This window comes from Rhineura floridana, chromosome 13 (assembly GCF_030035675.1).
Source record: "Rhineura floridana isolate rRhiFlo1 chromosome 13, rRhiFlo1.hap2, whole genome shotgun sequence".
NCBI classification, from domain to species: domain Eukaryota; kingdom Metazoa; phylum Chordata; class Lepidosauria; order Squamata; family Rhineuridae; genus Rhineura; species Rhineura floridana.
Window position 1 is genome coordinate 9186006 of NC_084492.1, and position 25777 is coordinate 9211782.

The following is a 25777-nucleotide window of genomic DNA, read 5'->3' on the forward strand; positions in this document are numbered from 1 at the left end:
GTGGGAGCCTGGACTTATTTATGTATTATATTTATTGGTCGCTTTAAAAAAAAGTACTCAAAGCGGCTTGACAAAACAAGTTAGACTTCTGCCCCCCTCTCCACAAAGTCCTATGTCTACAAAGGGAACCACTGTGTGTGTGTGTACATATATATACACACACACGCATATATATACATATACATATATATACATATACACACATATGTACACACATGTACAATTATATGTACATACATACATATACACACAAATACATATATACACACATATATATGCATACATGTACGTATGTATAGTTATACATACATACGTACATGTACATGCATACACACGCATATACATATATACACATGTATATACATACATATATATACATCTATAAAATCATTGAACTATGACTGCGCAAGTCGGAACGTAGGTCCCTGCGCGCCCTCACCTAAACCCCCGCGGTGGCGGCGCATGCGCGCTCGGCCAGTCCCCATCCGCGGTACAGCACGCACACGCACACCCAGCTGGAGCGCAGTTCGTTGTGAATGGTTGAGGGCGCCTGGCCGGAGTACTCTGTACGGGCGAGGGGAGGGGCGAGAGGGAAGTCGCTCGCTCGCTCGCGCGCTGCGAGGGAGACAACCCGGCAGAGAGGGAGGGGAGTGGGTGTGCGGAGTGGAAGCGTCGAGGAGAGCGAGGCGCCTCTCGTCCTCCTCCCTCAGTGGCTCCAGAGACGCCTCGGCGGCGTGAGCCACGGCCGTTGTTGCCGCTCGCCCGCGTCGAGTCGGGCTTCCCTCTCCCCCACCCTTCCCCTCTTTTCTGAGTTGTGCTGAGGGAGGGAAAGAAGGACGGAAGCGGCTGCGGCGTGAGGGGGAACATATATATATATATATATGTATATATACAAAAGCTGCTGGGCTTCGTTTAAACGCCGCCGCGTCCTCCTCCTCCTCAGCGAGGGCGACAAAAGCCGGCTTCGCCTGAGGTAAACGAAGAAAGACGGAGGTGGAGCCCGAGCGCGGCTGAGGGAAGCAAAGCGGTCCAGTCAGTCAGTCAGTCCTTCGCGGCGGCGGCGGCGGTCGCGGCGGCTACCGCCGTTCTCGGTCCTCGCCGCCGCCTCCTCTTCCCCGGCCACACCATGCCGCGGGTTGTCCCGGACCAGCGCAGCAAGTTCGAGAACGAGGAGTTCTTCAGGAAGCTGAGCCGAGAGTGCGAGGTGAGGGAGGAGGAGGAGGGAGAGACACAAATCGGAGCGGAAGTGGAGCGAGAGGCGGCGGGGAGCGACGGGACCCACACCCGGAGGAGCAGCCGGGCTCCAGCGACTCCGCCGGGAGAGGAGAGAAGCGGGCGAGGGGGGGGGAGAGGAAGGAGACGGGCAGGCGCCGGCGGGGCAGGCAGCCGTTTCTCCGACCGGCGGCTGAGGCGAGGGGGGGAGAGGGAAACGGAGGCGGAGGCGGAAACTTCGCCCCGGCGAGCCCTCCATCGCGCTGCTGTGGAGTTAGGCTGCCATCCAGTGAACGTCTACTCAGAAGTAAGCTCCATTGGGTTCAATGGGACTTACTCCCAGGTAAGTGTGTGTTGGATTGCAGCCTTACTTCCAGACCCGGCGTGGGGGTTAATACCGCAAATGGGCAGCAAGGGTCTGTGGGTGTTAATAAAATGAAATGGGGGTGCTTCCAGATGGGTGCTTCTCATGCAAGCAAAACTTCCCGCAGCGTCCACACGCCGTGGGTGGGTATCGCAGTGCCAGCCCCGTTTAATCCGGATTTACCCTTCAAAGGGAGAAATCTGGTAAAATTGGAGGAGGAGGAGGAAGGGGCTGGAAACGTGTTGCCAATGACCCCTTTGAGTTAACTGGATGGCCTGTCTTGTGACAGTTCCCCGTTGGGAAGCGCTCTTTATCTTTTGTTGTTGTTTGGTTTTTGGCAGATTAAAGGGGGGGGAGATGGACCTGCACTTTTATGGTATGGGTATTGTGAAAAACTTGCATGCATGAGAGCTGTTGCATGAGGAGAGCTGAGATCGCCCCCTGAGAAAGAAGCCACTCCTCAGGCAGCCCCAGTTCGCCTGCGTGCATTTTTATTGATATGTTACTGGTGGCACGTAAGACTTAAAACACACTTTAATTAATTTAGGCATTTTTAAAAAACCTCATTCTTCAAGTGGCGGGTGGAGGAGGCACTCTCAGAGCAGGTTAGAAATGCCAGTGATGAGACAGTTCCTGCCCTCAGGTTTACAATTTAGAAGAGTCAATTCAAAACGAAAAGGGATTGGAGGTGTGTATAGGGGGGAGAGAAATACATAAAAACAAAGCTGCTATTAAAAAAAGTAGTTAATTTTTTAAGTAACAGAACAGTTGAGCCCTGCACAGACTTGAACTAATGTGTCTTCAGTGGGTTTTTTTTAAAGTCCAGCAGCGAGAAGGTCATACGAGGTATAGGGCCATCACTGAGAAAAACCTGTCCTTGGTACTTGGAAGCAAGCCCCCCAACTAGGTTTTTCCCAGAAAGATGTAGCAGGATTGCATCCCCAATCCTAAGGAGATACAGGATTGCATGGTTCAGGTTTGTGTGCTGACTTTGAGCCCTGTTCAGCTTGGATGGGAGAGGGGGAGGTTACTTCTAAGTAAGCAGAGCATAGACCCTAGTCCTATATCAACTCACTAAAGACATATTATCTCAGCTCTCCTAAAAAAAAAATTGTGCACTGGTTACCAGTTGCTTTCCGGGCCCAATTCAAGGTGTTGGTTTTAACCTTTAAAACCCTGCACGGTTTCGGCCCAGTCTATCTGAAAGAGCGCCTCCAGCATCATAAGCGATGCTGCTCAACAAGATCAGCCTCAAAAGACCTTCTCTCCATCCCACCAGTTAAAACAGCTAGACTGGTGAGGACTAGGGAGAGGGCTTTTTCAATTGTGGCTCCCGCTCTGTGGAATTCCCTCCCAAATGATCTCCGCCATGCCCCCTCTATGATGAGCTTCTGCCGGGCCTTGAAGACCTAGCTCTTCAGACAGGCTTTTGGGGTGGGTTAGGTTTTATTATCATTTGAGATTTTTTTAACGCAATTGTAAATTGTTTGTTTTTATGTTGTACGTCGCCCAGAGTGACTGGATAACCAGCCAGATGGACGACTAAAATTTTTAATAAATAAATTTAATAAATAAATTGCAAACTGAATTAAGACTATACTCCAGGAGGGGACTTATTTCCAAGTAGATACATTCTTATTGAAGTCATTGGTGTGTCTGTCCTCTCTCCCCTCCTTCAAGTACACTACTTCACTGGGGCCTCCCTAATTGGCCCATGGTATCTTCTATTCCCCATAGCGAAAAGAGAAAGTGTTTATTATATGCCTTATTTGTACTTTGTAATTGATTAAGTGGAAATAATGACCTGTATTGTGCTGCTGATAATGGGTTTCTTGCCACCCATAAACATGTGTTGAAACAGACAAAGAAATTTGTCCTTTGGACAGCCTGGTATAGTTTGACAGACAATGGCAGTGTAGTTAAACTTAAAACTTATTTCACATTAGTGATTTGAATATTTAAAGTCTAAAGCATGCAATGAAAGAATGAAAGGAAATCCACTGCTGCTCATTTGCCCTGGTTTTGAGTGCCAGTTTTGCCCTGGGGTGGGTGTAGTCATTGAGTTCATATTGTGATTGTGCCTGAGTGGTTGCCATAAGATGCTATGCCTCTTGTACCTTTCTGTTCTTATCCACGGAGGGGCTGTGGACATGGTGGTCCTTGAGGGGAGTAAAAAGGGGTGACCAAAGGTTATGTTCTTATTTATCTGACATAGGTTTACCCAGTTTCACATGCATTAATTACGTCCCTAAGCACCTTTTCACACAAATGCGGTGGCTGAATAGTATTGTTATTGTTCCTCACAATGTATGCAATGTATAGGAAATTATAAACTGTGTGTTGTTGGAGGTGAGCATCATGCAGACTGATTAATCCCAATTAAAGATGAATAACCTTGCAAATGATGGTGATAATGCACATTGGTTATCTCAGATGCCTCAGACTTTTGGTTTCCATATATCAAATGTGCTTAGTGTGAATTAGTTGGGGGTACTGACTTTTTTTCATTTGAGAGGGGTGTGGTTTTAACAATTGTAAAACTGGCGGGGGGTCCTGTATTAACTTCTGTAATACTTAATAGCATGTGATCTTGTGAACATGTCTCACATTTTGGGAGGGGGCAATCGTTTTTCCCCTGAAGCTTCCTGATTTGGAGCACACGTGGCAGCTCTTATTTCCCCTTTCTCATAATGTGCTCTCAATGTCTAGCTCATCTCTGGCATTTATTGCCTCATGTGCTACTAATGCCATTAAAACAAGAAGTTCAGCTTCCTATTTTTAGGCCGAAGTAGTTCACATGCAAATACTCTAATTTCTGTTGCTGAATTCAAACTTGCTGTGTTCCTTCCTTCTGCCAAATTGAGTGGTAGATCATATGCTGAATAGTGCATTCTTTTTTGCATTATTTTCCATATGTGGCTGCATCTGTGCATCATGGAAATGTGTTCCTTATGTGCTTGTACATTTGCATTGGTTTCTTATACATAATTTGCAATGCAGTTTGGTCTATGCCCGTACATAAAATTAATCAATCAATTTGCACTGCACACAGAAGTTACGGAAACTGAGTTCTTCATACACCCATTCATTGTGTCAGGGAGTTAGTTATCGTCTTTGTACCTTTCTGTCCTTCCTCTGAAGATGTTGAACTGCTGTATTTCGTGTTCAATACATCTCATTCCACTTATGAAGTACTGCGTTTTTAGAAGAGCTTGCCTGTCATTCTTTGCATGCTGCATGATCAACGTTGATATCTCCCCCCCCCCCAATAACTTATCCTAGCCTGTCCTGTATCACTTCATCATCTATGAACGTTTGTCTCTAAGGACCTGTATTCAAAGGTTGGCAAGTAAAATGATAGGAATTATTGGGAGGTTTTAAAAATAATGTCTAAAGTTGAATTGTGTGCTGAAATACTTCTCTTGGGTGGGAGATGTTAGTGGTGTATTGATACTTTGTTACAGTTACTTTGGAGCACCCTCTTCTCAGCCTCCCAGAAAGTAGAGTACTCTACTCAATTTATGTTTCAGCGTATGATCTGTGTAGGCTTGTCCTTATCTCTTTCCTGGTATTGTAAAATGTGTAGGATTCAGTTTTTGATTTGGCCTGTGCTTATTGCAGATTAAATACACTGGCTTCAGGGACAGACCGCATGAAGAAAGACAGGCCAGGTTTCAGAATGCTTGCCGGGATGGACGCTCTGAGATAGTAAGTATATATGCACAGATCCTATACCTTTGTGAAATGTACTTGTGTGTCTTCCTTTCTTCACTGTTGTGGACATCTTGGAGCCACAACTAGTCTTGCCTCAGACAAGGATAAACTGCACAATGCATGGGTATTTATCTCATTTCTTTATGCTAGTAAGACAGTATGAAATAAGTGTTCTGAGCTGCTAGTACTTAATGGAGCAAAAACCCTTTTTCTGCTGACTTCACAAACTTGATGAAAATTCAGGAAAGTACAGCCTAGATACCTAGAGCCTAGAACTAGACTATAAAAAATTATCTGTTGACACATGGTGTTAATTTGTGACACTTGGAAGATGGTTGATCATTCAATTTCAAAAAGTTTTCCATCCTGGCTGTTTGGGGGTGATTCTTACTAGTCAAGGTGACGATGGCAAGACTCCCTGAGTTGTTTAAATGGCAGCTTTCTGTTGTTCTTATTGATAAAATGCCTAAAATTGCTAGGTGCTATACAGTAAATTTTAAAGAGAATTCCCTGGTTGAGACTTGCAATCTAATTGTAATAAGGTACAAATTATTATAAAAAGGACATAGAAATAAAACATTATAGGTGCTTAAACTAAGGCTGTAATCCAGTACACACTTACCTGGGAGTAAGGCCCATGGAACCTAATGGAGCTCTGAGTAGACATGTATTGGATTGCAGCCTTAGTAAGTATTCATACTCTACAGCTATATGCACTCACTGATGGCTGTTTCAGCAGGAAAAGCCCCCCAAATTAAGTATTGCTATGCAGGAAAAGAACTGTTAGGTGATAAGTTCAAATTCTTGCCTGTCGGAATTTACACTAATAAAATTGCCGCCTTTTGTACCAATTGAGCTATGCTTTATATTAAGTTATGACAGCTAATAATATTTTCTTTTGTGAGCTTTGTTACAGTAATAGCCGATTGTTCATGTCCTACTACACAGAGGAGTAGATTGCTTGTTTATATCACTGCACTATAATATGAGTCAGTCTATGGGATTTTGATATATTAAAAACTGTCTGCAGCCCTGGGCTCCTGCTGAGAGGAAGGACGGGATACAAATTAAATAAATAAATAAATAAACTTAATACTTAATCTCAGTTTCTACTTATTTCTTGAATAAGATGTGAGTACTCACTACCTAATGGCTGGTGTTGTACAGTTTCTTGAATAAAGACACTCAGTGAGGCATTTTTGTGTCCACAATTGTCTTCAGGTATATTCATAGAATCATAGAGTTGGAAGGGGCCTGTAAGGCCATTGAGTTCAACACCCTGCTCAATGGAGGAATGCAGGTATTGTTCTTATGTGTCATGAAATTGTCAAAGGAAGTTACATGTTTAGTGTGGTGAAGGCTGGGGTAGGATAGGCAATAAGCACATGTGCTGCACTTGGAGCTGTTGGATGTTATGATTGCATATCTTTAGGAAACTGGATCTGTTGCTGTGGTCCTATGATTTTAAGCTCATAAATGATCACAATTAGCCTAGCTCGTGCAGAACTACTGGTCAAACAGCAGTATGATTTTTTTCCCGTTTGACAGTAATATTTCCATTGCAGCCTGCTCTCATGAGGTCTGTATGTTATAATAAAAAGGTAGATAGTTATCTTACAGAGAAATTGCATTGGTCTGAACTCTGGTTTTTGTCCTGAACATTTTGCTTGTCTCGTTAGATCTCACATTGGCTGTGTCTGGATGTCACAATAAACCATGACTTATTGTGATGGGAATGAACCTACTCGAGCTCATGCACTCCCCTTTACTGTTATGTTATGTTTTTTATTTCTAGGCTGCCTTTTGGCCAAAAAGGCCCCCAAGGCAGCTTACACACAAATAAAAAACACAAATACAAATAATAACAATTTACAAAAAAAGCAAACTAACAGAATTATAGCATTTCTAAAAAGCATCAACAGCTATCCAAAAGCATTTGGTTCAGCTGCAAGGAGGGATTCGAAAGCTTTTGCTTCAATTTTGATTAATTGCAACTCATCATTTTGTCCAAACCCAACAAACTGTGGTTAATCTTAAGTAGGTTGCTTGAACCAAGCCAATTTCAAACCATGAAGTTGGCTTGTTTCAACAAATCTTGGTTAAGGATTTCAGACAAGATGCTAAACTTCAGTTAATCAAAAATGGAAGCAAAAGCTTCTAATCTCATGGCTGTGCTGGAAGAGGAGTGGGACAGAGGTGGGGCATGCAAACTTGAGGCTTACGTACCTTGTTCCTGTCACAATAAACTATGGTTATAGTGACATCTCATTTATTACGGTGATCAGACATAGCTAGTTTAATTATCAAAAATAGCCAGTAGAAAGCGAACAACATTCATTCAAACATACCTTGCTCTTGAATACTACTTTGTTGTATTAAATTTTGCATAGAGTTCCAGTTATAAAAAAAGGAAAGGGTCACAGATTCTGCAATTGTAAAATTAACACGCCTAGATTTGCTACCAATTAAGATTATCACTCCTCATGGGCAGGAAGTTTTCTGTTTTATAATATCCTTAAAGTTCAGTTACATCAGCTTTCTTCAACCTGGCATACTCCAGATGTTTTTGGACTGTAACTCCCATCAGCTGTAGTCAGGACTGCGAGCAGTCTGGGATGAAGGATTATGTAGCTCAAAATATTTGGAGGGCATCAGGTTGGGGAAGGCTGAGTTATATAAAAATGAAATTGACTTGTTTTTATCCCATACTTCCAAAGGCAAATTAAATAGTTAATGAGATGGCTAGTGTAAAATTATAAAATAGATTAGTTTTATAATCTATTCCAACAATATTCATAGTATCTAGTAACAAGTTGCAATTGCTCATTGGTTCTCATGATAAGCTATATTATCTGATAATTATTAGAGTATTTATGTCCTATCCTTAATCCATATATGTCAGCGTGGGCAACACAAATTAAATAAGATGATAATGTCATCATAATAAAAACTCAGTAAAAACAGTATATCAGACAACGTTCAGTTGAACATCAGTGGCAACTTCCAAATGTGTGAGTAAAAAGCCATGTCTTGAGTTGACATCTAAATATTAACAGTGTCAAGAACAGTGTTGAAACACTTTATCCAATATTTAGATCTTATAAGTAGGGACCCACACCAAAATGTTGTAGTGTGTCCTCTGCACTAAACAGGAGCGTTCCCTTCCAAGGCTCCAGCAAACCTGGACCAGGAACCTTGTGCTGTTTGGGGTTTACAGTTGCACTTTTTAAAGGCAGTAAGGATTTTTTCTTCCAGTGTGCTATATAGCAATAAGGGGTTCAGGACTGATAGCTGTCCTCAACCCAAGTACTTTATTGCTCTTTAAGTTTGGAGGTGATTATAGTATGAATTAGAGGGGTTTTTAACCAAATGGCATGTATTTCCTCCAACTCTAATGGTCACCTCTAGGATATAGGGGCACAGGCCAAATCTCCCTCTGTTTCTCACCACCACACACACTTTCAACACTTCATGGCCCAGTTGTCCAAAGCTATTTGTTTAACTGATAGATTCCCACAGTCCACCTGGCATTCCTCTCCCCCCTTTTATGTCTTGAGGAAAAAATAAGAGTTTCTGATAGAAAAACAATGGAGAAATTCAGGGGTTTAGTGTAGTTTAGTTTAGTTTGGGTAGTAGCATATCCCCCTCCCATGCTACAATAGAAGAAGGGGGGAAAGCAAAAGGTAGCAGGAAAGACAGGAGCTGTGTGGTTCACATTGAACACCAATGACAAAGTTCCCCATCTGGACAACAAAATAAGAAAATACTAAAGGATCTTACCTCTCTATGACCCATCAACATTTCATATGTATGAAGACTCAAACCACGTTAAAAGAAAAATAGACTCTTTTATAATATAATTATCATTTTGTAAATTAAAAGTTATTTACGTCTATAGATCTAAAGCGTCCCCTGAGTATGCAGAAACCACTGTCATATTTTGGATGGTCCCATGTTACTTCCACATAAATAATTACTTGATTTTGCTATTGGAGAGGATAAGATTAACAAACTACAGATCAGCAGTGCAACTACCTTTTAGCATTGTAGTCCATTCCTGCAAATCTTGGCAGAGATATTACTGTATACTAGAAAGCTTCTGAAGAAGTTCTATTCTGTGCTTTTAATAAATTTTCTAAAATTGATTTTGAAACTTTGAAAAATGAGAAAATATTGTTATGTAAAATGAAATTCCACTTCTAAACTAGATGCCTGATATGCAGATCTTGATTTGATGATGTAGTAGCTGTCACCTGTTTTCTCCTTACTGTGACCACATAATGAGTAAGCATTATATGGCCTCCTATGATTATCAAATCCACATGCTGCTGCTTTATATGACAGTTTAGAGTATGAAAAAATATTCTGATTGGAGTAGGACAGAATATTTCTGGTAGCTGCTAACTAATGAACTTGCAGCATAACTTGAAAACTTAATCATTGATAAAAATTTGTTTTCCATCCCTGTAACCTGTTTTAGAATGTTTTTAATTAAAATTGTTATTTTGGCTGTTTTTAACTATTTTTAGTATGTTTTTCTTGTTAAATTGTTTTGTTTATGTTTGCCGCCCTGGGCTCCTTCAGGAGGAAGGGTGAGATATAAGTTAAATAAAAAATAATAATATTCTAGCTTCATTTTAGCAAGAACTGCAGTTTTTCACCAGCTTCCTCCAACCATTTTCATTCGTTGGGATCCATATCCATGGATGTTAAGGTGTTCATTATTTAATGAATATCGAAAAAGTCAAAGAATGGCTAAAACTTAAATGTGAACATTGGATTAATTATAGTGGTCACTATTTGGGGAATTGGTGGTTCTTTTATTGGAGGACTACATTAGGAAAGTAGATGAAGAAAGAATAGAAAATTAATCTCTTTTAAACATTGAAATGGTGAACATATGTAAATATTTTTTCAGAGAAGTAAACTCTGTATCAGACTACTACCATTAAATGAATAACACTCAATTTCTTCAAATTCCTTCTTGTAACATCCCAATCCTCATTCCCAATTCAGACAAAGCCCAAATAATTGTAAAATGCATATTTTGTCTTGATCTAAGTGTAGATTGTAAGAACTTTGAAGCTTTCCTTGTGCTGCTTGGTGTGTGTTTTATTTTTTTTATCCTGCCCTTCACCAGTACCAGTACCAGTCTATAGAAAAGTATTGTAATGTGATTTTATTTTGGGAATTGATTTAGTTGTGTTAGTCACAAAACTAAAAAAAAATTAGTTTGAAAAACCTATGGCACTTTATAAAGACTAGCTTCTTGAATTGAAGAGAAAAGGCTAAGAAATGCTCTTGGGTGCATATCTGAAGCTGCAATGTTTGAATCAAAGTTCTGCTTTCAGTATCTGTATTCATTTTCTGCTGTACTTCTTCTAGTGAGTTCGTATGGTGTACATTAATCTTGTGTTCATTCATTTGTTGCTGGTAATGGATGCAGCTTGAAATGCAAATTTTCTTTTCAGACTAGCATTCACAAACCTTTTTTTTCATGTTAGGCGCCCCGCATTATAAAAACTCTGCCTAACTAATCTTTCTACTCATAAGTGGCACTTAAAAATATACATTTTCTTATGAAACTACTTATACCAAGAGAATGCACCTTTTAAAACATTAAAACCAGTTAGTTAGATGTGCATTGTAAACTAGCATAGGATTTTCAGGGCGTGTTCTGAAAGAGATTCTAATGTCTGCAAGAACAATTTAAATAGAGTATTGATTATATGTTGTATCTTATATCTGAGACAGCCAATGGCAAATGTTGTCAAAATGAAATCATATGTTTGTAACTTAATACTTAAGAAAAATGATGAGTGCATGTTTTTGACTTTGAGCATTCTTAGTGCTGCTTGCCTTTAAGACATAAACTGATGTAAAAATAAATGACTGCCTGCATAATTTATGTAATGTCTTGCTCCCTGATCCTGTTTGTATTGATTTTTCTAAAAGGCTTTTGTGGCCACAGGAACCAATCTGTCTCTCCAGTTTTTTCCGGCCAGCTGGCAGGGGGAGCAACGGCAGACACCAACCCGAGAATACGTTGACTTTGAAAGAGAGGGAGGCAAGGTAAGTACAAAAAGTAGATCAAGGTTGTGCAGGTGTATATTCCCAGAGGCTTTAATATATGAGCTAAACGTTATGATGTGGAATGTACTTGTAATAATATATATTAATATTCCTATATTATTTCTGGTGACCAGACTGTTGTTTGGTTAAAACCTTGCAAAAAGTAGATGATACTGTGTTATGGAAATGTGGCAACAGTCTAGTGGCCCCTAATGGATTTTGCAGAACTCCCAAGATAATCTCAGGGATGGGAGAACATTGTTGTATATGCAGAGCAGCCCCCAATCTTAAAGTGAATAGGAAAGGCCTCACTATAGATCACAGTCATAATATCGAATTGAATCAGTCTGTGCAAAATTGTGCTACCCTTATTTTAGGTTTGCTGTTTCCAACAAGTAGTTCACACTTTCTATAAAGTATTCTTTTGAACTCTTGATTCAATTGTTTTAGCCATAATACTGCAGATAAGTGACTATCCTTTCTGGTAAACAAAAATGTGATCTTTCTGTTTGTTCAGTGCTCAGTACAATGGTATCTCTATTTGTGCCCTTGAGCACTTTTTAGTATGGACTTAATTTTGACAGTTTGTATATAGTTATTTCTAAAGAAGAACAATTTTCGGGACTTCCGGGAAGGGTGACTTAGCCTGTGCCTGCTTTTGAGACGGGCTCCTGCCTCAAAAGAAGCTTATTCAGATATATCAGTCAGTTTTTTCTTTTTTTTTTGACTGATTAAACTTCTCCCGGGTAGGGAGAAACGAAGAGATTAACCTCAAAGCCTATTTTTGTTGGGACGACCAGATCTCATTAATTTATGGGACGAGGTCCAGCCGACGAAGGTGGGACGGATTTTCAACAGCAAGCTCTATCTGTTAAAGCGAACGTTCATCTTATCTTCTAAGAGAGAACGCACTAACAGGCAAGCACCCTTCTTTCTATATTTTTCTTTTACTTGACTTAAATTGTTGCTGTTTAAAAGAGATTTGCCAGATTGATCAGTTTTTGACATCTCACTGGGGAGCCATAACTTCTCTCTGCTACGCACTAATTAATAGCTTATCTCTGTTTTTGTTGCAAAAAGCTGTCCTGGATTTGCATTCTAAAGATATACACAGAAGAGGGATTTCTATTCCAGATTTTTATTTTGAAAAATATTATACTGTTTTGAGACTACTCTCTTTTTGGTCTATTTTATTTTGACGAATCTGTTTCTTGACGATTGCCATTAATTGTTTCGATCCTGGGAACTGCATTTTGTTTACTTAACTATTGGAGAGATAAGGCTGTCTGCTCTGTTTATACTGTGATGTCACCAAGTTTGGAGTATTAACCCAATTGTTGCTGAAATAAGAAGTGGTTTTCCTATATTTTTCTTTTAAAATGGCAATTAAGAAAGTGGCTGAAAATCTGGAAATAACTATGTTTCAGAAAATAATGGATGAGATTGAGATAATGAAAATTGAATTGAGTAAAATGAAGCAGGAGATTAAAGATATAAGGGTCCCTGTGAGAGAGGTGACCCTGGAAGGGGTCCCTGTGAGAGAGGAGACCCCGGAGATTGGAACAGGGGTCCCTGTGAGAGAGGAGACCCTGGAGACTGGATTAGGGGTCCCTGTGAGAGAGGAGATCCCGGAGATTGGAACCAACGTGGAACAGGAACAAGATTTGGAGTCTATGGACTTTAGAAATAAAATCTATTGTTTGGAACTCAATGTTATCTCTGAAGAAATGAATGAAGATTCTAGAGATAAAGTTATCAATGGCATGGATAATCTTCTGGACTGGAATGATGTGATGGAGCCCAATATAGAGAAAATCTATGGAATTAACTGCAGCCATGTGACAATGGAAAAACTTTTAAGAGATGACCCAGTGTATTTTGAAAAAAAGAACAGAGATATGATTTTACAGCAGTATTTCAGCAACCTATTCAGAATGGATGGCAAGAAAATATTTGGGATAGAGGTAATTCCCATCAGACTCTTACTATATGACTATGGCTTTGACAGCAAGATTATTATGGAATACTGATAATGGAAGATTGGATATTGAAATTACTGGACTTAACAAGACTACTGAAGATGGAAGATGGAAAATGGAACTAATAGAGATAATAGAACAATGGCTACTGAAATTATTGAACCTAACAGATTCTGATGTGATGGATTAATTGAAATGTTTATTTTGACTATGGTTATGACAATAAGATTATCATAATTAGTAATGAGATGGATTAATCGATATGCTTATCTGGAAAAAAAAATTGATAGATATATTTCTTAAAGAATTGAAACCTCTCTTTGACTTTTTGTGGAAAGAATAAAGTAATGTTTATGAGATTTGATGATTAAGTAAGATAACTACTGGAGGAAAGTGATTTTATAATATGACTTAAGAGACAGGATTGTTATATATTATAGACTTATAACTGATTTGATCTTTGACAAATGGGAAGTCAATATTTTACTCTTTATTTTTTATTTTTGTTTTTTCTTTTCTTTTTTTCTTTTTGTTTAACTATTTTTGATTTTGTTTTTTGTCTTTGAATGTTTTATGATTTTGTCTTGTATGTTTTATGAAAATCTGAATAAAAATTATTGGAAAAAAAAAAAAAATAAAGAAGAACAATTTTCCCCGATGTAATATTTCCTTCACCAAATGCAAAGAAACACTGCATGATATGGAAATCTTTTTCTTTCTGAGAAGTGATAGAGATGAGGGTACTGGAGAAGAAAGGAACAATGAGAACTCTTAAGGGTGTCGATATTTGGGCTTTCTCTGTCTAGAAAATGAAAATTTTAAATTTTATAATATTTTCATCAAATTCTTTTCTACCACAAAGGAAAGAATAAAATATTGGTACTGCTGCTCAGTCTTCCACAATGCTTTCTAATAGCATTTAGTGTATGTCACTATTTTTTAATGAATAGTGTAAGGCCACCTAGCACGCTGCATTTCTCTAACAAAAATGTAGGAAAGATTTTATAGGAAGAAGGCACACCATATGTAAGATATGATTGGAAGGCATCAATAGTTTTTATAAGTGTTTTGTACTCCCCCCTCCCCCAAAACTGGTTTTTTTCCGGGGGTGGGGGTTTCAGGCCTTCAGCTTTTCCTACACCTGTATGTGAAAAATAAATTATGAAGCAGCCCTTCAAAGAGCACAGTCAAATTCATGTGTCTCAGGCAGCTAATCAAAGGAAGGTTGAAGTTGCATGTGCATTTTTAAAACTCTGAAGTTTTATATTGAATTGTTGCATGTTTAGTTTTGTCTACAATGGCTACATTTATGCATATTGAAGAGTTTGATATAGTCATATTCTAGATAAAATCTGCAGAGCATGTAGTTGATTAGATGTACTTGAGCAAGTTCTTCTCATTCTAGTTTACCTCACAAGAACAAAATGAATTATTGCACTATGCCTTTTTAATAGTTTGGGAAAGGAAAACTAAATTTAAGAGGTAGACATGCTTGAATGTATGTTCCAGTAGTTACTTGGATGTCCCTCTTATTTGAATGTCATTGTAGATCTGTTTATTTATTTTTTCTAATCCCAGAAGAAATAAATGAGTTTCCACCAAGTTATGACTAAAGTGAAATTAAAAGGTGTATCTGGGAGTTTCTACAGAGGCAAAGCATGAGAGGAATTTTGAGGGAAGCAAAGAGTTTAAATACTAGCAAAATATATTGGGTGAAAGTCTTTTCATCACTAAGGATTAAAACTTGCTTGCCTTCAGCTGCAAGCTGGCAGATTTAAACTTCTAGAAAATACTTGTATATATGTTAATAGCATTTAATACGTAGTTATTGGCTGGGCAAAAAGTACTGAGGTTTCAGAATCTGGGCATTGTTGAACAAGCTGGAGCAATGTTCTGACCCAGTATGTCTGCTCTTTCATTCACCCTTGTCTCTGTATGAATATTTCTGTTCTGCTTAGGCTTTCAAACTACATTGGGTACTTTTTGCTGGGTTAAAGAACTCTTTCCTACTTGTAGGCCAAAGTACTGTTTGAGGCTCAATTAGTTTATGACAAGCTTATCACATAGTATTCTTAAATGAATCTCTGTTTAGTTAAATAAAGACCTAGATCAATAATATCAATTTATTCTGATTTTTATCCCTTTCCATTTTTAAAAGGTACTTGCTATAAATTACAATCAAACATGACAGTCACTCTAGTGCATTGCTTTGCTTTTTAGCAAAGTGATATTGGTCATGTGACCCAAGAATACAGAAGCTGCTCCCTCTCATTTTTTAAAAAGTACTTTTTTCTGTGCTGGCTGCCTACATGACTTAATGTTGGGCTTGTACAGGCTATGTGTACATACATATTGTATACATATTGTATAGCTGGCTTCTCAAAATGAGTGTAGAACAGTCTTGGAAGCAAAGGTACCTGTATCTTCTGCCACACACCTGCACTCCTGGTTGTGCAAGCCATGCAAACATACATATCTGATGTGAACAGGTATTGTGTTTAGTACCCTGAAGTACTAAAACTGATACATCTGGTTAGGTGTCCTAGGAATTACATGAGGATATAAGTGATAGTTCCTTGAGAAGAAAAGTGAGGTGTAACCACTTGCTTGGAGCTTAGTCCCACTTCATTTAGCTGCTGGTAAGGCAGTTGTCAATTCAGATTTGTTGCTAGTAGTACTTTCTTCTTGTGCATGTCATTCATCATTCTTTAAACCCACCACCACCAGAGAATGCATAGAGTAAAAGACCAATAGGCATTGAGCATGTGAAATAACCAAGAACATCATGGCTAGCATAGGCAAGCTTTGACATAAGCAGGAGAGGAAGATTTCTCGATAATGTATTTTATTACTTGCTGACCTTCTGGCCTCCTTTCCTAAAATTTTATGTTTTGTGTGATCATCAAAGGACTGCTTCAGGTTCATCTTGAAGGTTATCACTTTAAGTTGTAGCCTTTCTTCGTTAAGTCTGCATTACAAGTGAATGCAGTTTTAATGGATATAAATATCCTGCTATCCAATTTTGCTGAACGAGCAATATTATAGAATCGTAGAGTTGGAAGGGACCTATAAGGTCACCGAGTCCAACCCCCTGCTCAATAATCCAACTTAAAACATACCTGACAGGTGGCTGTCCAGCTGCACCTTGAGAGAGACCACCACCTCCTTAGGTCATTGGTTCCATTGTCATACCGCTCTAACAATTAAGATGTTTTTTTCTGATGTTCAGTTGAAATCTGACTTCCTGTAACTTTCACCCATTATTCTGTGTCCTGCGCTCTGGGACGATCGAGAAGAGATTCTGGCCCTCTGTGTGGCAACCTTTCAAGTTCTTGAAGAGTGCTATCATATCTCCCCTCAGTCTTCTCTTCTCAAGGCTAAATATGCCAGTTCTTTCAGTCTTTCCTCATATGGCTTTGTTTCCAGTCCCTTGATCATCCTCGTTGCTCTCCTCTGAACCCGTTCCAGTTTGCCTGCATCCTTCTTAAAGTGTGGTGTCTAGAACTGGATGCAGTACTCAAGATGAGGCCTAACCAGTGCGGAATAGAGTGGAACCAATACTTCACACGATTTGGAAACTATATTTCTGTTAATGCAGCCTAAAATAGCATTTGCCTTTTTTGCAGCCACATCACACTGTCGGCTCATATTCAACTTGTGATCAACAACAATCCCGAGATCCTTCTTGCATGTAGTGTTGCTGAGCCAAGTATCCCCCATCTTATAACTGTGCATTTGGTTTCTTTTTCCTAGGTGTAGAACTTTGCACTTATCCTTGTTAAATTTGATTCTGTTGTTTTCATCCCAATGCTCCAGCCTATCAAGGTCCCTTTGAATGTTGTTTCTGTCTTCCAAGGTATTAGCTGTCTCTCCCAATTTTGTATCATCTGCAAATTTGATAAGCATTCCCTGCTCCTCCTCATTCAAGTCTTTAATAAAAATGTTGAAGAGCACTAGGCCAAGGACCAAGCTCTCGGTACCCCGCTTGTCACCTCTCCCAGGTTGAGTAGGAACCATTGATAAGCACTCTGAGTATGATTTTGTAGCCAACTGTGGATCCACCTGATAGTTGTTCCATCCAGCCCACATTTAGCTAGCTTGCTAATCAGAATATCATGGGGCACTTTGTCAAAAGCTTTGCTGAAGTGGAGATACACTATTTGCACAGCATTTGCACAGTCTACCAAGGAGGTTACCTGATCAAAAAATGAGATAAGATCAGTCTGGCAGGATTTGTTCTTGACAAATCCATGCATTGTTTTCGAGGTGCTTACAGATTGACTGCTTTATAATCTGCTCCAGAATTTTCCCAGGGATCTATGTCAGGCTGACTGATCTGTAGTTCCCAGGTTCCTCCTTTTTGAAGACTGGGGCAACGTTAGTCCTCCTCCAGTCATCTGGCACTTCACCCATCTTCCACAATTTCACAAAGATAATAGACAGCGGTTCCAAGAGTACTTCAGCCAGTTCCTTCAGTACTCAAGGATGCAGTTCATCGGGCCCTGGAGATTTGAACTCATTCAGAGTGATGAGGTATTCCTTGACCATTTGTCTATCAATCTCAAGCTGCAATCCTGCCCCTTCAACTTCATATTTCTCAGGAGGGTTGTAGACCCTCTTTTGTGAGAAGACTGAGCCAAAGTAGGAATTGACTAAGTCTGCCTTTTCTTTGTCATCTGTTGTTATCTTGCCATCCTCATTGAGTAGCTGTATCACCATTTCTTTTCTCTGTCTTTTACTACTACTACTACTAATAATAATAAATTTAATTTCTGTGACGCCTATCTGGCCAATGGCCACTCTAGGCGACGTACAGCAGTTAAAACACAATAAGATAAAATACAATAGTACAATAGCAAAACAATAGAAAAACAGTACAGCAGCAGACAATGATATTAAAACAGGGTATTAAAACAGGATATACTATGGATATACCTGAAGAAAGCTTTTTTATTACTTTTGGCATCTCTCGCTAACCTCAGCTCATTCTCAGCTTTAGGCTTCCTGGCACCATCCTTGCAATTCCGTGCTACCTGTCTGTACTCTTCCTTAGTGGTCTGGCTTTCCTTCCTTCCTATATGTGTCCTTTTTTGTTTTCAGGTCATCTCTAAGCTTTTTGTGAAGCCACATTGGCTTATTTTGCTGTCTTCTCTCTTTTTTTCCTTGTTGGAATTGTTTGCCATTGTGCCTTTAGAATTTCCTCTTTTAGAAACTTCCACCCATCTTGGACTTCTGTTCTCATTAGGATTGCTTGCCACGGAATCTTACTTACCTTCGTTCTGAGTTTATAAAATCGTCTTTCCTGAAGTCCAGGGTACGTGTATGGCTACTCTCAGCTTTTGCTTCCTTTACAATCAAGAACTCTAGTATAGCATGGTCACTTCCCCCAGAGTTCCCGTAACTGCCACTTCATCCACCAAGTCATCTCTGTTGGTCAGAATCAAATCAAGGATAGCTGATCCTCTAGTAGCTTCCTCCACTTTCTGTAGGAGTCTGTGCATTTCACCTGTCGTATATTTGCCCATAAGATACAGATGGATGTATTTAAAAGTAATAATATCAAAACATCCATATGTTAATTGCTAAGTCTTGGAACATTGTTAACAGTATAGTTGCTTCTGATGTCAGGTGCTAAACATCCGAATGAGAGGTACGTAGATCTTTGCAATACCCTAGGGCACTAATATTTCTCCCTATTTTAGGGATATGAGGGGTGGCTTAAATTGAGAGCTACTGGCATACCTAAGGCCACCCAGTGAAATGAGGTAAATATTTTCTAGTTGTTTCTACTTGCACTGTAAATGCTCGCTATTACTCAATGGTTTTAACAGGGTTCCATCAGACCTTCTGTTACCATTACCCATTTCAAATGTTATTCCTTGAACAGCCTAACTCAATCTACTCTTAAAATTTTTCCTCAAAACTTATTTTTGCAAAGCCATTTGTTTGGTTCTTCTGTAAATCCTCACTGCTTTTTAATTGAAGCCTGTTCATTACTTCATATTTGTCTTTTACGTTCTGGTTGGATTTTTGTGTGTGTAGTAAAGACCTTAAATAGAAATAGTTCATGAAATAAAGGCTTTTTGAAAAGCTCCATGTACCATATGTCTTACTTCTGAAGAAAAAATTGTTACCTTTTTCACAACTGTTAAAATTTATTTTCATTTTCACCATTATGTAATTTAAATTGTACTGTTTTCTTGCAAAGCAAACATCAAATAACATGAAGAGCAGATACTGCAACATAACCTATGTTGTCTCTCATTGCTAATTGTCAAGTCATTGCAGAAAAACCGTAGGTGCATCATTTATGTAGTAGATTTATATCCTGCTTTCTGACTAAGAGTCCTCAAAGTGGCTAACAGCATTTATAAAACACAAAATATAACCCAAGAACCACAGGCTCAGAAAACAAAACAAAGCAGCCGTCCCTATTGGAGCAGAAGCCACCGTCAGATATTCCTTTCTACGGGGCTGTTGCTGTATCTTGGCTCCATGGGATTCAAGGAGGGGAAAGCCTAACTGGAGTAGGCTTTGATGTTGTCTTTGGCTGCCTCCCTCACTAATTTATCGTTCTCTATAAAGATGCTGAAACAGTCAGAACACCATAACAATGGCCTATTGTTCTTGGTAGGGTTTTTCTAGAAGTGTATGCTTTTGGGATGCTAGAAGTACAGTGCCGTGAAAAAGTAGTTGCCCCCTGTCTGATTTTTTGCGTTTTTGCGTATTTTTGGCACTGAATGTTGCCAGATCTTGAACCAAAACCTAATATTAGAGTAAAGGGAACCTGAGTAAACAAACACAAAATTTTTATACTTATTTCATTTATTAAAGAAAGTTAGGTAACACCCAATGCCCCTGTGTGAAAAAGTAATTGCCCTCCTATTAACTCAACCCAATGAAAGGGATTATTAGGGCCAGAAGTCTGAATATCTTGGTAAACAATCAGGCCTGCTTTGGGCCAGCCCTGCCAATATAAAACTGACTAACTTTGGCCCTTGCCATCAGATTGGAGTTGCCAGCACACAGGTTCCAAAGCCACATCATGCCACAATCAAAAGAAATTCCTGAACACCTCCGGAAAACAGTTGTTGATGCATATCAGTCTGGAAAGGGTTACAAAGCCATTTCTAAGGCTCTGGGGCTCCACCAAACCACAGTGAGAGCCATATTGACCAAATGGAGAAGATTTGGGATGAATGAATGAATGAAACTTTATTTTTACCCCGCTCTTCTTCCAAACTGGAACTCAGGGCGGCTTACAAATAAAACTACATGTAGTTTAAAACATACAAAAATATACAATTAAGATATAATTAAACTACGCGCAACCTTAAAACCATGAAACAGGCACTTAAAATACTATAAAACCATTTAAAATAATACAAATAACAGCGTAAAACAATAAAACCTTGTAGAACCCAATCCTAAACACCTTCTATCTCAAAAGCCTGTCGGAATAAAAAAGTCTTTACTTGCTGACGGAAGGATGGCAAGGAGGGGGCCATTTGTGCCTCCCTAGGAAGGGAGTTCCAGAACCTAGGAGCAGCCACCGAGAAGGCCCTATCTCACATCCCCACCAATCGCGCTTGCGAAGGTGTTGGGACTGAGAGAAGGGCCTCTCCTGAAGTTCTCAGAGCCCAGGCAGGCTCATATAGGGAGATATGGTCTGACAAATAGCCTGGACCTAGGCCATATAGGGATTTATAGGTCAAAATCAGCACTTTGAATTGTGACCGGAAACAGACTGGCAGCCAGTGGAGCTGTTGTAACAAGGGAGTTGTATGGTCCCTGTAACCAGCCCCAGTTAACACTCTGGCTGCAGCTGTTTGTACCAGTTTAAGTTTCTGAACAGTCTTCAAAGGCAGCCCCACGTAGAGCGTGTTACAGTAATCTAAATGGGATGTAACTAAGGCATGCATCACCATAGTCAAATCAGGCATTTCCAGGAACGGGCGCAGCTGGCACACTAGTCTTAACTGGGCAAAAGCACTCCTGGCTAACGCCGAGACCTGGGCCTCCAAGTTTAGAGCTGAGCCCAGGAACACACCCAAACTGCGAACCTGTGTCTTCAGGGAGAGTGTAACCCTATCCAGCACAGGCTGAATCCCTATTCCCTGATCTGCCCTTCGACTGACCAGGAGCACCTCTGTCTTGTCTGGATTGAGTTTCAATTTGTTCGCCCTCATCCAGTCCATCACTGATGTCAGGCACTGGTTCAGGACCAGGACAGCTTCCTTGGCTTTAGGTGGAAAGTAGAAATTGAATTGGGTGTCGTCCGCATACTGATGGCACCGAACCCCAAACCCCCGGACAACCTCTCCCAGCGGTTTCATGTAAATGTTAAATAACATGGGGGACAAGACTGAACCCTGAGGGACCCCATAGATCACGGCCAAGGAGTCGAACAGGAATCCCCCAACACCACCTTCTGGGTTTGTCCCTCCAGAAAGGAATGGAGCCATCGTAACACAGTGCCCCCAAGTCCCATCCCAGCAAGGTGGTCCAGAAGGATACCATGGTCGATGGTATCGAAAGCTGCTGAGAGGTCCGGTAGAACCAACAGGGACACACTCCCCCTGTCCAGCTCTCTGCATAGGTCATCCACCAAGGCGACCAAAGCTGTCTCTGTCCCGTAGCCAGGCCTGAAACCAGACTGAAATGGGATAGTAGTGAATCTTCCCAGGGGTGGCCGTCCTGCCACAATCCCTCCAAGAGCAAGGCGTAAAATCATCCAGGAAGTCACGAAGGACCCCAGAACAACATCCAGAAATCTGCAGGCCTCTCTCACCTCAGCCAAGGTTCCTGACTCCACCATCAGAAAGACACTGTGCAAACATGGGATTCATAGCAGAATAGCAAGGCAGAAACCACTGCTCACTAAGAAGAACATGAATGCTCATCTAGAGTTTGCCAAAAAGCACCTGGATGATCAAGAGTTCTGGAACAATGTTCTATGGACAGATGAGTCAAAGATGGAACTTTTGGGGCAACATGGGCTTCGTTATGTCTGGCAAAAACCAACATTGCGTTCCACATGAAGAATCTCATACCAACAATCAAGTATGGTGATGACAGAGTTATGATTTGGGGATGCTTTGCTGCATCAGGACCTGGACAACTTAACGTCATTGAAGGAACCATGAATTCTGTTTTGTCTCAGAATTCTACAGGCGAATGTCCGGCCATCTGTCTGTCAGCTGAAGTGCAACTGGGTCATGCAGCAAGACAATGATCCGAAACACACAAGCAAGTCTACATCAGAATGGTTGAGGAACAAGAAATTTAAAGTTTTGGAATGGCCTAGTCAAAGTCCAGACCTAAACCCCATTGAGATGTTGTGGCAGGACCTAAAAGGAGCAGTTCATGCTCGAAAACACACAAATGTCACAGTTCTGTATGGAGGAGTGGGGCAAAATTCCACCACAGCACTGTAAGAGACTGATCAGGAACTACAGGAAGTGTTTGGTTGCAGTCATTGCTGCTAAAGGTGGCGCAACCAGGTTTTGAGTCTAAGGGGGCAATTACTTTTTCACATGGGGGCATTGGGTGTTGCTTAATTTTCTTTAATAAATAAATGAAATAAGTATCAAAATTTTGTGTTGTTCACTCAGGTTCTCTTTAATATTAGGTTTTGGTTCAAGTTCTGACAACATTCAGTGCCAAAAATATGCCACAACGCCAAAAATCAGACGGGGGCAAATACTTTTTCAAGGCACTGTAGCTCAGAAAGGGTTATGAAAATGTGACACATTGTTGATTAAGATGTCCCTCTGGAGGATAGATGGGGCATTTTAATATGCATACCCATCTAGTTCTAGTGGAAGTTGATCTATCAGTTGAGTCAAGTCACCAAATGGTGGATACCAGCATGTTTTATATAAGATGTTGATGCAGTTGTCTATAGAATTCCTCAACAGATAAGTGCTATCAGGGTATGCAGGCTTAATTGCAGCTGGTTGAATAGAAAAGTTTCTTCTGCAAAGCAGAGCACTGAAAGCACTAGGTTCAAGTATAGTTTCTCATGTCACCTGCAAAGTGTTAAATTTAAGTTCAGACTCGGAATACAAAACTGTTCACAGCAAAAATGATGCTTCCTGATGAGAAAACTAGCTTACAAAAATAAATACACAATAGATATGTCTAAAGCAGTTCATATAGTGTCATAGCAAAAGCATCACCTCAGTACAGTCTACCTGATCCAGCCATTTCATAGTCTACCAAACAGAATTTTAGTAGCTGAGTTACTGCACCAAAGATTTGATTAGGAATGTTATAATTCCAAACATAAGATTGTACAAATTACAGGATAGAGGTGACTGACACCGCACTGAAGACTATGTATTGATTGAAAATAAATTTGAACATCGTTCAGCGGTAGTGGATGTAGTGTATCAATCCTTAAGTGAGCTAGACAGATTAATTATTATAAAGACTGTAGTTTCCAGATCCGCTAATGTGTCTACAGCTATCCAGGAATACATATCTTACACGTGTATTACACAGAAAACATTCATTTGGAAAACTAGCAATCGTATTGGGATATTATTGACGATAAGATGCAGCAGCCAGAATGTTAATTGGATCGCAGCACAGGGAACATATCACCCCTATGCTTTATTGATTCCACTGGCTCCCAATTTGTTTCTGGGCCCAATTCAGAGTGCTAGTACTGACCTTTAAAGCCTTAAACGCCCATGGACCTGTGTACCTGAGGAACAGCTTATGCCCATATGTACCTGCCCATGATGTAAGATTGGCTGCTGTGGTCTTCTCTGCGTGCCTGGAATGAAAGATGCCAGACTGGCAGGCACATGGGAGAGAGCCTTTGTAACCATGGCCCCCAAGCTCTAGATACCCTACACCAAGAAGCCTGTTCTGCTCCCTCCCTAATGGCTTTCTGGAGACTTCTGAAAACAATCTTATTCCAGAGAGCCTCTAGGGAAGGACTGAAGGTAGAGCCTGTAACTAATTTTATTTTTCCCCCTTTTTTAATTTTTATCTCTTTAGTCCCCTTTAATATCACTCCCCTATATTTCTTAACTGTATTTTATGTATTTTTAATCTGTTTTAATGATTTTGTGATTTTAATGGATATGATTTTACTGTGAGCTGCCCTGAGTGTCCTGTTGTAGGGTACAAGGGCGGGAGATAAATATTTTAAATAAATAAGTATTATTTATTTATTTATTGCATAGTCCCATAGCCGAAGCTCTCTGGGCAGTTTACAACAATTAAAAACATTAAAAACAAATAAACAAATTTAAAAACACATTTTTAAAAAGCAATTTTAAAACAAAATAATAAATAAATAATTGCATGCACACAGTCAGGATTGCATTGTCTATATATACCCTGCTTGCTTAGGGGAATTATTTATTATTTATTATTTATTTATTTATTTTATTTTATTACATTTCTAGACCGCCCTATAGCAATAAGCTCCCAGGGCGGTGAACAGCATAATAAAACAGATTAAAATACAAGCGGATGTAAATACAATACAGTACACAATAAAACATAATTAAAATTCCAAATTTAATTCAATTTTAAAATTTTTAAAATGCCTGGGCAAAGAGGTAGGTCTTTACCTGGCACCGAAAAGATAACAGAGAAGGCACCAGGCGTATCTCGTCAGGGAGGGTGTTCCATAGTTCGGGGGCCACCACCGAGAAGGCCCTAGCTCTAGTTGTCGTTCTCCATGCCTCCTTATGCGTTGGGACACGGAGAAGGGCCTTCGACGTCGAGCGCAGTGACCGGGTAGGTACATAGCGGGAGAGGCGTTCCGCCAGGTATTGCGGTCCGATGCCGTTAAGGGCTTTATAGGTAAGAACCAACACTTTGAATCTAAGTACGGACCAATAAAGAACCAACAGAGTGCTTGCTTCAGATGGCTAACGATAAGCACATTGTAATTGTAATATTTACTTATACAAGAATAATGGTTTAAAGGTAAGATCATACCATTATGCAATAACTTAGAACAATAAGACATCTTTACAACTTGAAACACCACTACAGAAACATAGGGAATAGACAAAGTTAATGAGCCATTCCACAGGATAATGCATATGTTGCATGGGCCTTTTGCTTAGTTATTCTTGCAGAGATAGTAGGGAAAGACTAGAGGTGGGGAGTTACGTTATGTGGAGTTATGAGGTGGAGTCTTAGAGAACCAGTTTTGCTCTGTGGAAAAGAAGTTGGAATGGTTACATACAAAGTAGTAGTATGTCTCATCTCATGGAATTCAGAGGGGGCAAGATCAAGAAAATAAAGGAGATAGAGAAAAGTAGGTTAAGATGCAGCAGCTGCCTGACCCAGAGAGAAAGGACAAGAATGGCAGCTTCTGGGTTTTTCACTGTGTGTGGGTGCACAGCTGGCTATAGATGCTTTGATAGATGTATTTATTTATTTATTAAGTCGCCCATCTGGCTGG

At 40.0% G+C, this 25777-nt stretch overlaps 1 protein-coding gene across 3 annotated transcripts in view; it reads left to right on the plus strand.

Annotated features, from left to right (window-relative positions):
* The first annotated feature begins 501 nt into the window (after positions 1-501).
* The window catches only part of CBFB (core-binding factor subunit beta), a 70024-nt gene continuing 44748 nt past the window's right edge, over positions 502-25777 (plus strand). The window contains exons 1-3 of one of the 3 annotated variants that reach the window (XM_061593911.1): positions 502-1204; positions 5198-5284; positions 11246-11362. In XM_061593911.1, the coding sequence (XP_061449895.1) occupies positions 1127-1204; positions 5198-5284; positions 11246-11362 (282 nt within the window). In that variant the 5' untranslated portion in view covers positions 502-1126. Of the gene's footprint in view, positions 1205-1428; positions 1556-5197; positions 5285-11245; positions 11363-25777 lie in introns of those variants that run through there. The other 2 variants (XM_061593910.1, XM_061593912.1) reach the window with 2 other exon arrangements.